Here is a 12,873-nt window from a genome sequence, read left to right on the forward strand (position 1 = left end):
GTCCTGTGGGGTGGGGCAACAGTGGGACAGATGTAGTGATGGGCAAGCATGAGAGAGGGCAGCAGTGGCAATGATGCCTAGGAAGGTTAGAAGGGCAGAAGCAGAGGAGGGACAGGGAAAAGTGGGCATTTCAGTGGTGCAGACAGAGGAGTCAACAAGGTACAAATACCTGGGGTTGTGCTAGGGAAACTGCTTGGCAGGGTGGGTTTAAGGGGCCAGGGCAAATATGGCAGCAATGGGGCATGGTGAGATGTCTGTCTCAGACTTTGTGCACCACCCAGATTTTTCCATGTGTTCATGCCAAAGCATACATTTTTAACAGTGGTGGGAATTAACTATTGGAACAACTTATCTAGTGACACAGCAATTCTCCATCATTTCCAGTCTTTAAGTCAAGGCTGGATGTCTTTTTAAAAGATCTTCTTGTAGTTCATACAGAACTTATGGGCTTGATGCAGGAATTACTGGCTTAGGTTCTCTGGCCTGTGTTCTGCAAGAGGTCAGACAAGATTATCATAATTGTTGCATCTGGCCTTAAACTCTATGAATATCCAAACTTTTCTCAGAGCAGCATAGCAGCTAACCCCACAAAGCTCACCACTCCTGGGAAGGCATTGTACTGGCACTCTTGTTCCTCCCTTTTCCTGTAGGTGGGGTTTCCCTAGGAAACAGCAGCTGTTCTGCTTCCCAGTGCTGGCAGGCAGCGGACTGGAGTCTGCACTGCCAGAGTCAGCCTGTACTTGCAAAGACTCTTCTCTTTTCCCCCCACACTGAGGTTTTTCAGCCTGGACAACAGCTGGATCTCCTACCTGTTCTTCTAGGCACTGGTGGAAAAGGTGGGGATTTTTTCTCAGTGTAGCTGGACTTGCCTGGGATTTCTGTTGCTCCTTCAGCTGGTAACATACACTGATGGTATCTGGAAATGGGACTGTCCTTGGGTGAAAACAGAAATGATTTGCAGGTTCTTTAAGCTTGGTCTGAGTGTGCAAAGCTTTGAGGGAAAAGCCATCTGTCTTTCGGCTGAGCAACAGTGTGGTTGGCTTTCTCAGAAGCATGCTTTTATTGTCACACTTTCTGCTTCAATTCTTGGTGTTGTGCTGGCACTTTTTCCTCTGTATGGATTGCCAGGAGGTGTCCCCCTTTGCTATGCAATACAAAGTGTTAGAAGAAGTGCCAAGTGGAACTGTGATAGGGAAATTATCTGAGGATTTTGGCTGGGAAGAGAGAAGTGAACCAGTAGAGACCTTCCAGCAACTGCATTTCCCCAAGGAGCTCCCTGTCCGCGTTAGGTCTGGAGATGGTTTGCTTAGCACGGCAGGGCGGTTGGACAGAGAACGGTTATGCAGGCACAATGATCCATGCTTGTTCTCTTTTGATGTTCTGGCTGCCATACACTTGACTTTAATCCACGTGGAGATTCAGGTCTTGGACATCAATGATCATGCACCTCAATTTCCAAAACCTGAGCTGGAACTAGAAATATCAGAGAGTGCATCTTTACGAACACGGATCCCACTGGACCGAGCTCTTGACCCAGACTCTGGCTCCAACGCTCTCTGCTCTTATTCATTATCACCCAGTGACCACTTTGCTTTGGATGTAATTTCTGGATCTGATGGGACTAAACATGCAGAACTTGTAGTTGTTAAAGAAGTGGACAGAGAGCTCCACTCTTCTTTTGATCTAGTATTGACTGCCTTTGATCATGGAGAATCACCAAAATCAGGCACAACCTTACTTAGGGTAATTGTTTTAGACTCCAATGATAACAGCCCTATGTTTGCAGAGAGTTCTGTGACAGTGGAAATCTGGGAAGATGCTTTGCCTGGGACAATTCTTATAAACCTTACAGCCACTGATCCTGATCAGGGTCCCAATGGGGAGATAGAATACTCACTCAGTAAACATGCTTCACTGGAGCTGTTGAACACGTTCAGCATTGAAGCCAAGACAGGCAGTGTAGTTCTGAGACGCCCACTGGACTATGAAGAAAACCATACCTATGAAGTAGATGTGCAAGCCAGGGATCTTGGAGCCAACCCTATCCCAGCACACTGCAAGATCCTCATCAAGGTCCTGGATGTCAACGACAATGCCCCAGATGTGCACATCACTTGGGCTGCCCAGGTGCCAGTGCTATCTGAAGCTCTTCCTAAGAACAGCTTTGTTGCTCTGGTGACAGTAAGTGATCCTGATTCTGGAAACAATGGTCAGGTGCATTGTTACCTTAGTCAAGGACTTGACCATTTCAAATTGAAAAGAACCAACAGATACACTTATATGCTGTTGACCAATACCATCTTGGACAGGGAGAGGTGGGCAGAATATAACCTGATGTTAATGGTCCAGGACAATGGGAATCGCTCCTTAGCTGTAAGGAAACACCTCACTATATGCATCAGCGATGTCAATGACAACCCACCATTGTTTGAAAGAATTACATATGATGTCACCATTGCTGAGAACAATGTGCCTCCATCCTACCTGATTACTGTCAAGGCTCATGATGCTGACTTAGATTTTAATGGAAAAGTCAGTTATAGCATCCAGGATTTCCTTGTTTCAGACTTGGTCTCTATTGATTCAAAAACTGGTGAAATCTTTGCGCTCAGAGCTTTTGATTATGAACAAATGACAAGTCTGGAATTCCTGGTGACAGCAGAAGATGGGGGTCACCCCAAACTTGTGTCAAATGTTTCTGTTAGGGTGAGTCTGCTTGATAGGAATGATAATTCCCCTGTGATTGTGCAGCCAGTGCTGGTGGGAGGCAAAGCAAGGATCATTGTTCTAGTCAATGCACAGACCGGATGCCTGTGGCTATCCTTAGGGAACGACAGCCCCCAAGGTACAGCAATAACGACCATGACACCAACACTGAGTTCAAACGTTTCCCTGCTATTCACCATAACTGCCAGGGATGCAGATTCTGGCATGAATGGGGCCCTCCACTATGACATTCTGAGTGGGAATGATACCAGTTTGTTTCTCATTGATCCACTGTCAGGGCAGGTGTTTATCAACAGCAGCAATGCCAGCAGCCTCATTGGTGGTGAATGGGAATTGGAGGTGTTGGTAAGGGATCAAGGGAACTCACCGCTGCATGCAAAAGCCCTTGTGCAGTTAAGTTTCAGAAATCATCTTAACCAGCTGACAAACTCAGCCCAGGAGGCTCAGATGCTGAGCTCATCCATGGTGACTGTTATCTGCCTAACTGTGCTATTAGGCACTTTTCTTCTTATTTTGGCTTTAATCGTGTCTATATGCAAAAGAGAGAAGAAAGATAACATGGCCTACAACTGCAGGGAAGCAGAACATGCCCACAGACATCAGCAGCTCAAGAAGCCCCACAAACACATTCAGAAAACAGACATATATTTAGTCCCTGTACTCAGAAACAGGCAAGCTGTGCAGAGTGAGGCTGAGCAAGTTCAGTCCTGTGAAGAAGCTTTGCTGAAGGAAAGTGCCTGGGATGACCCATTGCAGACTTCATTTCATTTAACCCCAACACTGTACAGGACCCTTAGAAACCAGAAAGGTCCAGCTGAACAGAAAGATGCCTTCAATCTCCCTGCGATACAGTGCAGACCCTTCCACCCACACAGGCTAAGAAATGCATCAAAAGAGAGCTCAAGCCTTCAAGATGCACAAACCCATTCCAAAAGCTTAGAGAACCCACAGCTGGAGCTTTGGGGAGATCAGAATTGCGACCTCTCACTGCCAACTACTCATCCCTCAGACATGACTCTGAAGAGACAGAGAATTGCTGAGCCAGATGCGAGGCCCAGGGAAGCCCATCCCCACCAGCACCTCCTGAGAAGCCTAGTGAGGCTGTCCATGGTGGCACTTGCAGAACAGGACCCCATGGGAGAACTTGCTATGGAGTCACCTCCTGTTCAGGTAGGCGCTGCCTCTCAGCTGTATTAGATTGAAGGGCCATATTATCCCTCACAGTCTCCTGTGAGTCTCTGGGCATGCAGAGGGCACACTGAGGGAAGAATTTGACCTGTCCTATCTGGGTAAATGTTCCCAAGTTATAACCTGGAGCCAGTCTCTCCCGACCCTGCATAGAGGGTGGGCCAATTTGGAAGAGTGTTGGGACATGTCAGGGGCTCAGTGTGGCAGCCACTGCACCAAAATCCCTTCCCCCTGACTGAGTTCAGCACTGCAGGGACAGGCCAGGAGAGCTGGATCAGAGGGCGGGACGACTGTTACACAGAGAGGGTGTGATGCCAGTTTGTTTTCCCCAAGTGTAAGAGTGATCAAATATAGTCTGTGCTGCGAAGGGAGTGAGAGGCAGCAGGCACTGGGGCTTAAGGCTCGGGGGCTGCTTGCTTGCTCTTTGGTTTCAGTCTCCAAGTGGGAATGCCAAACCATCTGCAAGAGAAGGAAACACTACAAAGCGCCAGCACAGTGAGAACATCCTGACAGGAAGCATCCTGAGTGGTGACTGCATGCAATCAACAGACTCTTCCTGTCTTACAGCAAATCTCTCAGCTGCTGTCTCTGCTGCACCAGGGCCAGTTCCAGCCCAAACCAAATCACAGGGGAAACAAATACACAGCCAAGAATGGTAGCAGGTAAGATTAATACACAGCTAGTCCCCCCGCCTGCTTCTCCCCAGCCCCTGCCAAGAGAAGTCAGCTCCAAATGTCTCCAAAGAGAAGATCTTCATGCTAAGAGGGCTCCTTGGAGCCTCAGGGTGGCTGCTTGGCCACAGGCCCGTGTGCTGCCTCCCTGCTCTGCATACCTGAATTTGGAGATGAGAGGGATGAGGCAACAGGGCTGGACTCACTCTGACTTCGCCAGGGACCTAGGCCACAGCCCCATGCATGCTGGCTCGTCCCTCGGGCCCTGCTTTCATGTGGTCTTGCCTGTAGCCTTGACTTGGGCACTAACACTGCTGCACTTCTCCCTTCTCCCCATATGAGCTGCTGTGGGTCAGCACCCATTGGCATGGCTAGGACTGAGACAGTGGCTGGATAGAAGAGAGAGAACGCGGTCGTGGGGGTACAGGAGAGCCCACTGAGAGGGAAGGAGGACCCAAAGGGGAACTGGGAGGAGACAACCCAAAGCCTGCAGCAGCAGCATCCACACCCAGGGAAGGGGCCTTGGTGAGAAGAGCAGCTGGCAGAGAGAAGTGAAGGGGGGGGGCAGAGCAGGAAACTCTGGGCTAGTGGGGGAGAAAGGGAAGCCCCAACGGAGGAGATGAGGAGAACAGAGACTAAGAGGGATGGGGGAAAAGGGAGAGAGACCCTGAGAAGTATTTGGGAGGGGAAAAGAGACTATCAGAGGTATGTAGGAGAGGAGAGAATGTGGGAAGGATTGGGGGAGGGAGAGAGACTGAGAGAGAGATTGGGAGAGGGAGACTGTGAGGTGCCGGAGGAGATGAAGGATGTGGTCTGTGGGAGGGAGTTGGAGTGTGGGGTGCAGGATTTGGGCTGGGGCAGGGGGTTGGGGTGTGGAAGAGAGTGAGCAGTATGGGCTCCGGCCGGGATGTGCTTACCTCGGGCAGCTCCTGAAAGCAACTGGCACATCCCTTTGGCAGTGGCTTCTAGGCAGAGGGGGTCGGGGGTCTCTGCACACTACCCCTGCCTGTAGTCACCACCCCCACAGGTCCCATAGGCCACAGTTCCTGGCCAATGGGAACTGGGGAGTTGGTGCTTAGGGCAGGGGCAGCACACTGAGACCCTCTGCCCCCTCCCACTCCCTGCTTGAGCCACAGGGATGTACAGGCTGCATATGGGAGTAGTGCAGAGCTAGGGCAGGCAGGGAGCCTGCCTTAGCCCCACTGCACCACCAGACTTTTAGGGCCTAATATCTCCTGGTTTGGCTTCAGTAGCCTCTGGACATATAGCCTGATTCTGGGAGACTCCCAGTAAAACCAGAAGGGTTGGCAACTCTAATACTGAGAGGGATGGGGGAAGGAATGTGAGAATGTAATCAAGTCACCTCTCAATCATCTTTTAGACAGACTAAGCCGATAGAGCTCTGTCAGTCTCTCACTGTCTGGCATTTTCTCTAGCCCTCAAATAATTTTTGTGGCTCTTTTCTGTAACCTCTCTAATTTTTCAACATTGTTCTTACAATGTGGCCACTATAATGGCAGACAGTCCAGTGCTGGTCCACCATTGTCATATGTAGGCATCAAATCTTTGAGGGGACTGGGTGGGAGGAAGTCCTCTCTGCCATGTCTTCTAGGTTATCTGCCTTCACTTCTGCAGCCTCTTGGCCCATGCTTGCACACTGCCATCCCCACTTGCCTTTCTTTAGCAAGTTCTTCACCTTAAACCCAAACCCAGCTCTACCCCACCACATCCGCTCCCCTTCCCTTGCCCACTTCTCCAGTGAATCCAGCTGTCTCTCCCATGCTCTTCCCCACCCCTGGAGCCCCTCACCTTCTTCCTATCAAATCCCACCTCTCCCACGAAGTCTGAAATTAAACACCCTTGGGTTAATCTATACTGGGGATCAACACTGCATTAGAACATAAATAAGGAGTTGGTAGCATTGCCGGCAAGGTCAAGTGAGGTCAGCACTGTCATTTGTACCTAGGTACAACATCAAAGTGTGCCATGGCCTGTTGACATGATGCTGCACGCGCTTGCCCCACCTATGCTGCCTGCAAGGCAGGGGCCTGCCATGTCCTAGCACAGGGTCATGTTCTAGTTAACACAAACCCAGAAAACAGTCTTGTGTTTGTGTGTGTGTGTGAGAGAGAGAGAGAGAGAGACCTCCACAGTCTCCTATGTGTTTGTGGTATTTGTATCCTTGACTGTGGGCTCCCTAAGGCAGGGTCTAGACTGCCCTGTTCTGTTCCCAGCTCACAGTTGGCACTTAATAAATAATAACAATATTCTGGGTTTGTCCGACTGTACACAGGAGGGCAATCTCTTCAATGATTTCTCATCAAGCCTGAGACATGTTACCACCTGCCCTGCCTCTGCCCCTAGGGTTACCAACTTTCTACTCACGCAAAACTGAACACCCTTGCCCCATCCCTCCCCTGCCCCGCCTCCAAAGACTCACCCCTTCTCTAAACCTTATCCAAGGTCCTGCCCCCGCTCACTCCACTCATCCCCTCCCCCTGTTGCTTGCTCTCCTCACTCTCACTCACTCGCTCATTTTCATCAGACTGGCTCAGGGGGTTGGGGATGCAGGAGGGGGTGAGTGCTCTGGCTGGAGGTGCGGACTTTGAGGTGGGGCCAGAAATGAAGAGTTCAGGGTGTGAGAGGGGGCTCCAGGCTGAGGCAGTGGGTTGGGATGCGGGAGAGTGTGAGGGCTCCGACTGGGGGTGTGGACTCTGGGGTGGGGCCAGGGATGAGGGGTTTGAGGTGAAAGAAGGGGCTCCAGACTGGGGAGTGGAGCTGAGGGGTTCAGAGTATTGGGGGGGGGGGCTCAGGCATGGGCTTGGAGTGTGGGAGGGAGTATGGGCTCTGGGCTGTAGGGTGTGGGTTCTGGACTGGGCCAGAAATGAGGGGTTCAGGGTGCATGAGGAGGTTGGGGAAGGGGGTTGAGGTGCAGGGTGTGTGAGGGCTACGGCTGGGGATGAGAGGCTTGGAGTGCAGGAGGGGGCTCCTGCTGGGACAAGGGGTTTGGAAGGTGGGAGGAGGATCAGGGCTGCGGCAAGGGGTTGGTGCATGTGGGAGGTGGAGTGTAGGCTCTGGACAGTGCTTACCTCAAGCAGCTCCCAGAAGCAGTGGGATGTTCCCCCTCCAGCTCCTACGCAGAGCAGCCAGGTGGCTCTACGCGCTGCCCCATCTGCAGGTGCCGCCCCTGCAGCTCCCACTGGCTGAAGTTCCAGTGCTTGGTCTGGGGGCAATGTGCGGAGTTTCAGTGTTTGGTCTGGGGGCTGCTCCTATGCATAGGAGCCAGAAGAGGGACATTCCATTGCTTCCAAGAGCTGTGTGGAGTCAAGGCAGGCAGGGAGCCTACCTTAGCTCTGCTGCGCTATCGACAAGACTTTTAACGGCCCAGTCAGCAGTGCTAACTGGAGCCGCCAGGGTCCCTTTTTGACCGGGTGTTCTGGTCCAAAACTGGACACCTGGCAAACCTACCTGCCTTAGGGTTGTCAATTTTCTACTCACACAAAACCGAACACCCACGCCCTGCCCCTGCCCCACCTCTCCTCTGAGGCCTCATCCATGCCCTGCCCCTTCTCCAAGGCCCTGCCCACAATCACTCCATCCCCCGTCCCTCTGTCACTTGCTCTCCCCACCCTCACTCACTCACTCACTCATTTTCACCGGGCTAGTTCAGGGGGCTGGGGTGCAGGAGGGGGTGAGGATCTGGCTGGGGATGCAGGCTCTGGGATAGGGTCAGAAATGAGGATTTCAGAGTGCGGAAGGGGGCTTAAGGCTGAGGCAGTGGGTTGGGATGCAAGAGGGGGTGAGGGCTCTGGCTGAGGGTGTGAGCTACAGAGTGGAGTCAGGTATCAGGAATTTGGGGTGTAGGAGGGTCCTCTGAGCTGGGGTCAAGGGGTTTGGAGGGTAGGAGGTGAATCAGAGCTGGGGCAGGGGCATGGGAGTGGCTCAGGGATGCAGGCTCCAGGCAGCGCTTAACTCAAGCAGGTCCTGGAAGCAGCAGCATGTCCCCTCTCCGGCTTCTATGTGGACACACAACCAGGCAGCTCTGCACGCTGCCCTTCTGCAGGCACTGCCCCTGAAGCTCCCATTGGCCTGGGTGCCCAGACAATTGGAGCTGTGGGGGCGGCGCTTGGGGCAGGGGTAGCGTGCATAGCCCCCTGGTTCAACCTATGTGTAGGAGCAAGAGCGGGGACATGCCGGCTGCTTCCCAGAAGCCGCACAGTCCAGAGACTAGCAGGGAGCTTGCCAGCCCTGCTGCATGGCGCTGGCAACCAGACAGTCAACAGCCTGGTCAGAAGTGCTGACCGCAGCTGCCAGGATCCCTTTTCAACTGGATGTTTCAGTCAATAACCGGACACCTGGTAATCCTAACCTGCCCGCCAGTACACAGGGGACCTAGAGTCAGCCCCTTACTGCATACAATCCAACATATTGTGGCTCCAGGGAGTGCTGTGAGTGGCCAGATCTGGTCCTTCCAGGTCCCCAGTATGAGCAGAGGGTACAAAGACAAGGGAGCTTCAAAGGAACACAAAGGAGCTGGGTCTGCAGACAAGGCTGGGAAGTACATGAGCAAAGAGCAGTGAAGGGAAGCTAGATCCTCATCTGCCAGGAACAAGGGTGGTGGGTAAGGTGGAGGAAGGAGGGTGCCTAGCTGAGGAGTACACAGAGGGAAGAGTAGACTAGGTGTGCCAGAAAAGCCTGGGGGAGCTGAGGAGGGGCAAGCAATCATTTTTAAAACTGAGAGGGCTAAGCCTAAAGTGGTGGGAAGCAAGTGGTAGGTGGGCTAGGGAGTGGAGAGGAGCTAATGGCAGGGGTTTGTTACAGGAGTGGGTAGCTGAGATTCTGTGGCCTGCATTGTGCAGGAGGTCAGACTAGATGATCATAATGGTCTCTTCTGACCTTGAAGTCTATGAGTCTATGTCTGCTCTACTGCCCAGGTAGGTTGGAGACTGTGTGGATTAGCTGACACAGTATCCCCAGCCCAGGTGATGTGACAGCCAGTGGTGGATTTAGAGTTAGTGGGGCCCCCTGGCCCTGTGCTCAGCTTCATTTTAAGGGCCCCTCCTTGGGACCCAGCCAAGAAAAAGAACGTTCTCTCTTATCTCCTCCACCCCTGTTTTTTCATTCTTTTTTCTTCATCCTCCTCCTATAAGTAATCTCAAGTAAATGAAAATAAAGGGAGGTACCTTGATTGTTCTTGTAGTCTAACTTATTTTTCCACAGACCACTTGAAAATCACAGAAGGTATCAAAAGACCACTTAATAATTTTTCCAAATATTAAAAAAAATGTTGGGGTGCAGGGTCTGGCCAGGAGCTAGGGTGAGGGAAGGGGCTCAGGGTTGGGGCAGGAGGGTGGGGTGTGGAGCGCTTACCTGGGGCAGCTCCTGTTCGGCAAGAGAGGTGCAGGTAGGAATGCAGGGGGGGCAGGAGCTCACGTTTGGTGCTCAGAATGGCGGTGGGGATGTGAGGGGGTTCAGGAGTCAGGGCATGGGATGGGGGCACTGGGTATGTGTAGGGGGTGCAGGAGTCAGGGCAGGAGGCCGGGTGTGTGTGAGAAGGTGCAGGGGTCAGGGTAGGCAGGGGCTAGGGGTGTGTGAGGGGGTTGCAGGGGTTGGAGCAGAGGGCGAAGTGTGTGTGAGGGGTGCAGAGGGCAGTGTGTGTGGAGTGCAGGGGGCTAGGCAGGAGGCTGGGTGTGTGTGAGGGGGTGCAGGGGTCAGGGCAGGAGGCTAGACGTGTGTGTGTGGGGATGCAGGAGTCAGGGCTGAGGGTGTGTGAGGGGGTGCAGGGGTCAGGGTAGGAAAAGAGCTGCGGGTTTATGAGGGGGTGCAGGGGTCTGGGCATGTGTGTGTGTGGGGATGCAGGAGTCTGTGGGTGTGGTCTGGGGTCATGGGGGTGCTCACAGCAGGGGGCTGGAGGGGGGGTATGCCCCAGTTCCAGCCCCTTCCCCAAGGCTCCGTCCCTGCCTCTTCTCCTCCTCCTCCCTGCAGCAGCGAGCGAGCTGAGGCTCCACTCTCCCCCTTCCCTCCTGCTGGTAAGCAGCTGATCCAGCTGATCGGCAGCGGGGAGGGAACAAAAGAGGCAGGGGAGGAGCTTTGCTGCCAGCAGCGCCTGCCCTGCTGGAGCAGGAGCTGTCAGCACTAAGCTTCTGCCCCCATAGGGAGTGGGGAAGGCGGAAAAGAGTGGGCCGGGCCAGGGCCCCTTTGGACCGTGGGCCTGGTGCCATGGTAAATCCAGTACTGGTCTGGGTGAGGAGGCTATGGAACTTGGGGAGGAGGGCAGTTTGTTACACAGGGGCTGCAGAGGCAGTCTGTGCTCCTGCTGCCTTTCCTGCACCTCAACAATACGCTGGAGAATATCAGTTTGATCTTCTAGTAGCCTCAGCATTGCAACCTGCCTCCTTTCATCATGCTGATGCCACCTATCATCTTGATCCCACCACATGTCCTTGCATTCATTTTGTGTTTTCCTGCACTCTGACAGTGTCTGCGTCCATGCATTCTGCTGGGCTCTTTCAGTGAGGGAGGACTGCATGAGCTCAGAGAACATTTCATCTCAAGTGCGTTTTTTTTGTCTTCTAATCTTCGCAAGCCTCTGGGACGGAGATGATACGGGGAGCGTTGAAACATTTCCAGCTGCAGGAGGGAAAAAAAGGAAGAGATGTCTTTAAAAAGACATATTTTAGAGAACAATGGGTAGACTCTTTCACAGTGAACCAAGCTGTTAACATTACACAGTACATGTGCTTTCCTTACAAGGTCGCATTTTGCCTCTTATATTGAGGGCCTGCCAGTTTGGTGTGAGAGATCACACACGCAGGGCCAACGGGCAACAGAATTTGGCTTGCAGGCAGCCATGGTAAGCCACAGTCTTTTGGCTTCTTTAACCTTCATTGGTTCCAAACAGCAGCACCCTCATTTCACATACCACGCACCCGTTGAGTTGGCTATTTAAAATGGGTTGGCCATTTAAAAGGAGGGGCTGTGGTTTTCGGGTTAACGTGCAGCACAAACCCAACTAACCCCCCCTCCACACACACACACACTCTGGGGTGATCGCTTCACCCCTCCCCGCACCATGTGGCTAACAGGCTTTGGGAGTACATCCAGGAGAGCTTCCCTGAGATGTCCCTGGAGGATTTCTGTTCCATCCCATACACGTTAACAGACTTTTCCAGTAGCTGTACTGGCCATGAATGCATCCCAAGTCTTCAGGGCAAATTAATCATTAAACACACTTGCTTTTAAATCATGTATTATATTTACAAAGGTACACTCACCAGAGGTCCCTTCTCCACCTTCTAGATCTGGAAGCTCGCCTTTGGTGGGTTGGGAGGGTACTAGATCCAGGGTAAAAAACAATTCCTAGTAGTTGGGGAAAACGGTTTCTCTACTTGCTTGCTGTGCGCAATCTTCAACTTCTTTCTCCTCATCATCTTCCTTGTCCTCGAAATCCACATCCCCATTGCATGAGAATCCATTGACGGAGTCCATGCACAGGGCTGGGGTAGTTGTAGGAGCACCCCCTAGAATGGCATGCAGCTCATCATAGAAGCGGCATGTCTGGGGCTCTGACCCGGAGTGGCCGTTTACCTCTCTGGCTCTTTGGTAGGCTTGCCTGAGCTCCTTACATTTTACGCATCACTGCTGCGGGTCCCTGTTATAGCCTCTGTCCTTCATGCCCTTGGAGATTTTTTCATATGTTTTGGCATTTCGTCTTTTGGAACGGAGTTCTGATAGCATGGATTCCTCTCCCCATACAGCGATCAGATCCAGTACCTCCTGTTTGGTCCATGCTGGAGCTCTTTTACGATTCTGGGACTCTATGGTCACCTGTGCTGATGAGATCTGCATAGTCACCTCTGAGCTCGCCATGCTGGTCAAACAGGAAATGAAATTCAGAAGTTTGTGGGGCTTTTTCTGTCTACCTGGCCAGTGCATCTGAGTTGAGAGTGCTGCCCAGAGCAGTCACAATGGAGCATTCTGGGATAGCTCCCGGAGCCCAATATTGTTGAATTGCATCCACACTACCCCAAATTCGACCCAGCAAGGTTGATTTCAGCACTAATCCCCTTGTCGGGGAGGAATACAGAAATCGATTTTAAGAGCCCTTTAAGTTGACAAAAATGACTTTGTCGTGTGGACAGGTGCAGGGTTAAATCGATCTAACACTGTTAAATTTGACCTAAACTCGTAGTGTAGATCAGGGCTTAGAATCTCCCAGATCCTCAGTGGTGTTTAGCACCTAACTCCCATTGATTTCAGTGGTAGTTAGGAGCTGAAATACCGGTGA

At 52.2% G+C, this 12,873-nt stretch overlaps 1 protein-coding gene across 2 annotated transcripts in view; it reads left to right on the forward strand.

Annotated features, from left to right (window-relative positions):
* The first annotated feature begins 739 nt into the window (after window positions 1–739).
* PCDH12 (protocadherin 12) overlaps window positions 740–12,873 on the forward strand; it is a 45,372-nt gene continuing 33,238 nt past the window's right edge. Inside the window, exons 1-2 of one of the 2 annotated variants that reach the window (XM_032778943.1) lie at window positions 740–3,897; window positions 4,483–4,577. In XM_032778943.1, the coding sequence (XP_032634834.1) occupies window positions 1,054–3,897; window positions 4,483–4,577 (2,939 nt within the window). In that variant the 5' untranslated portion in view covers window positions 740–1,053. The remainder of the gene's footprint in view (window positions 3,898–4,482; window positions 4,578–12,873) is intronic. The other variant, XM_032778942.2, reaches the window with a different exon arrangement.

Source organism: Chelonoidis abingdonii, chromosome 7 (assembly GCF_003597395.2).
Source record: "Chelonoidis abingdonii isolate Lonesome George chromosome 7, CheloAbing_2.0, whole genome shotgun sequence".
Classification (NCBI taxonomy): domain Eukaryota; kingdom Metazoa; phylum Chordata; order Testudines; family Testudinidae; genus Chelonoidis; species Chelonoidis abingdonii.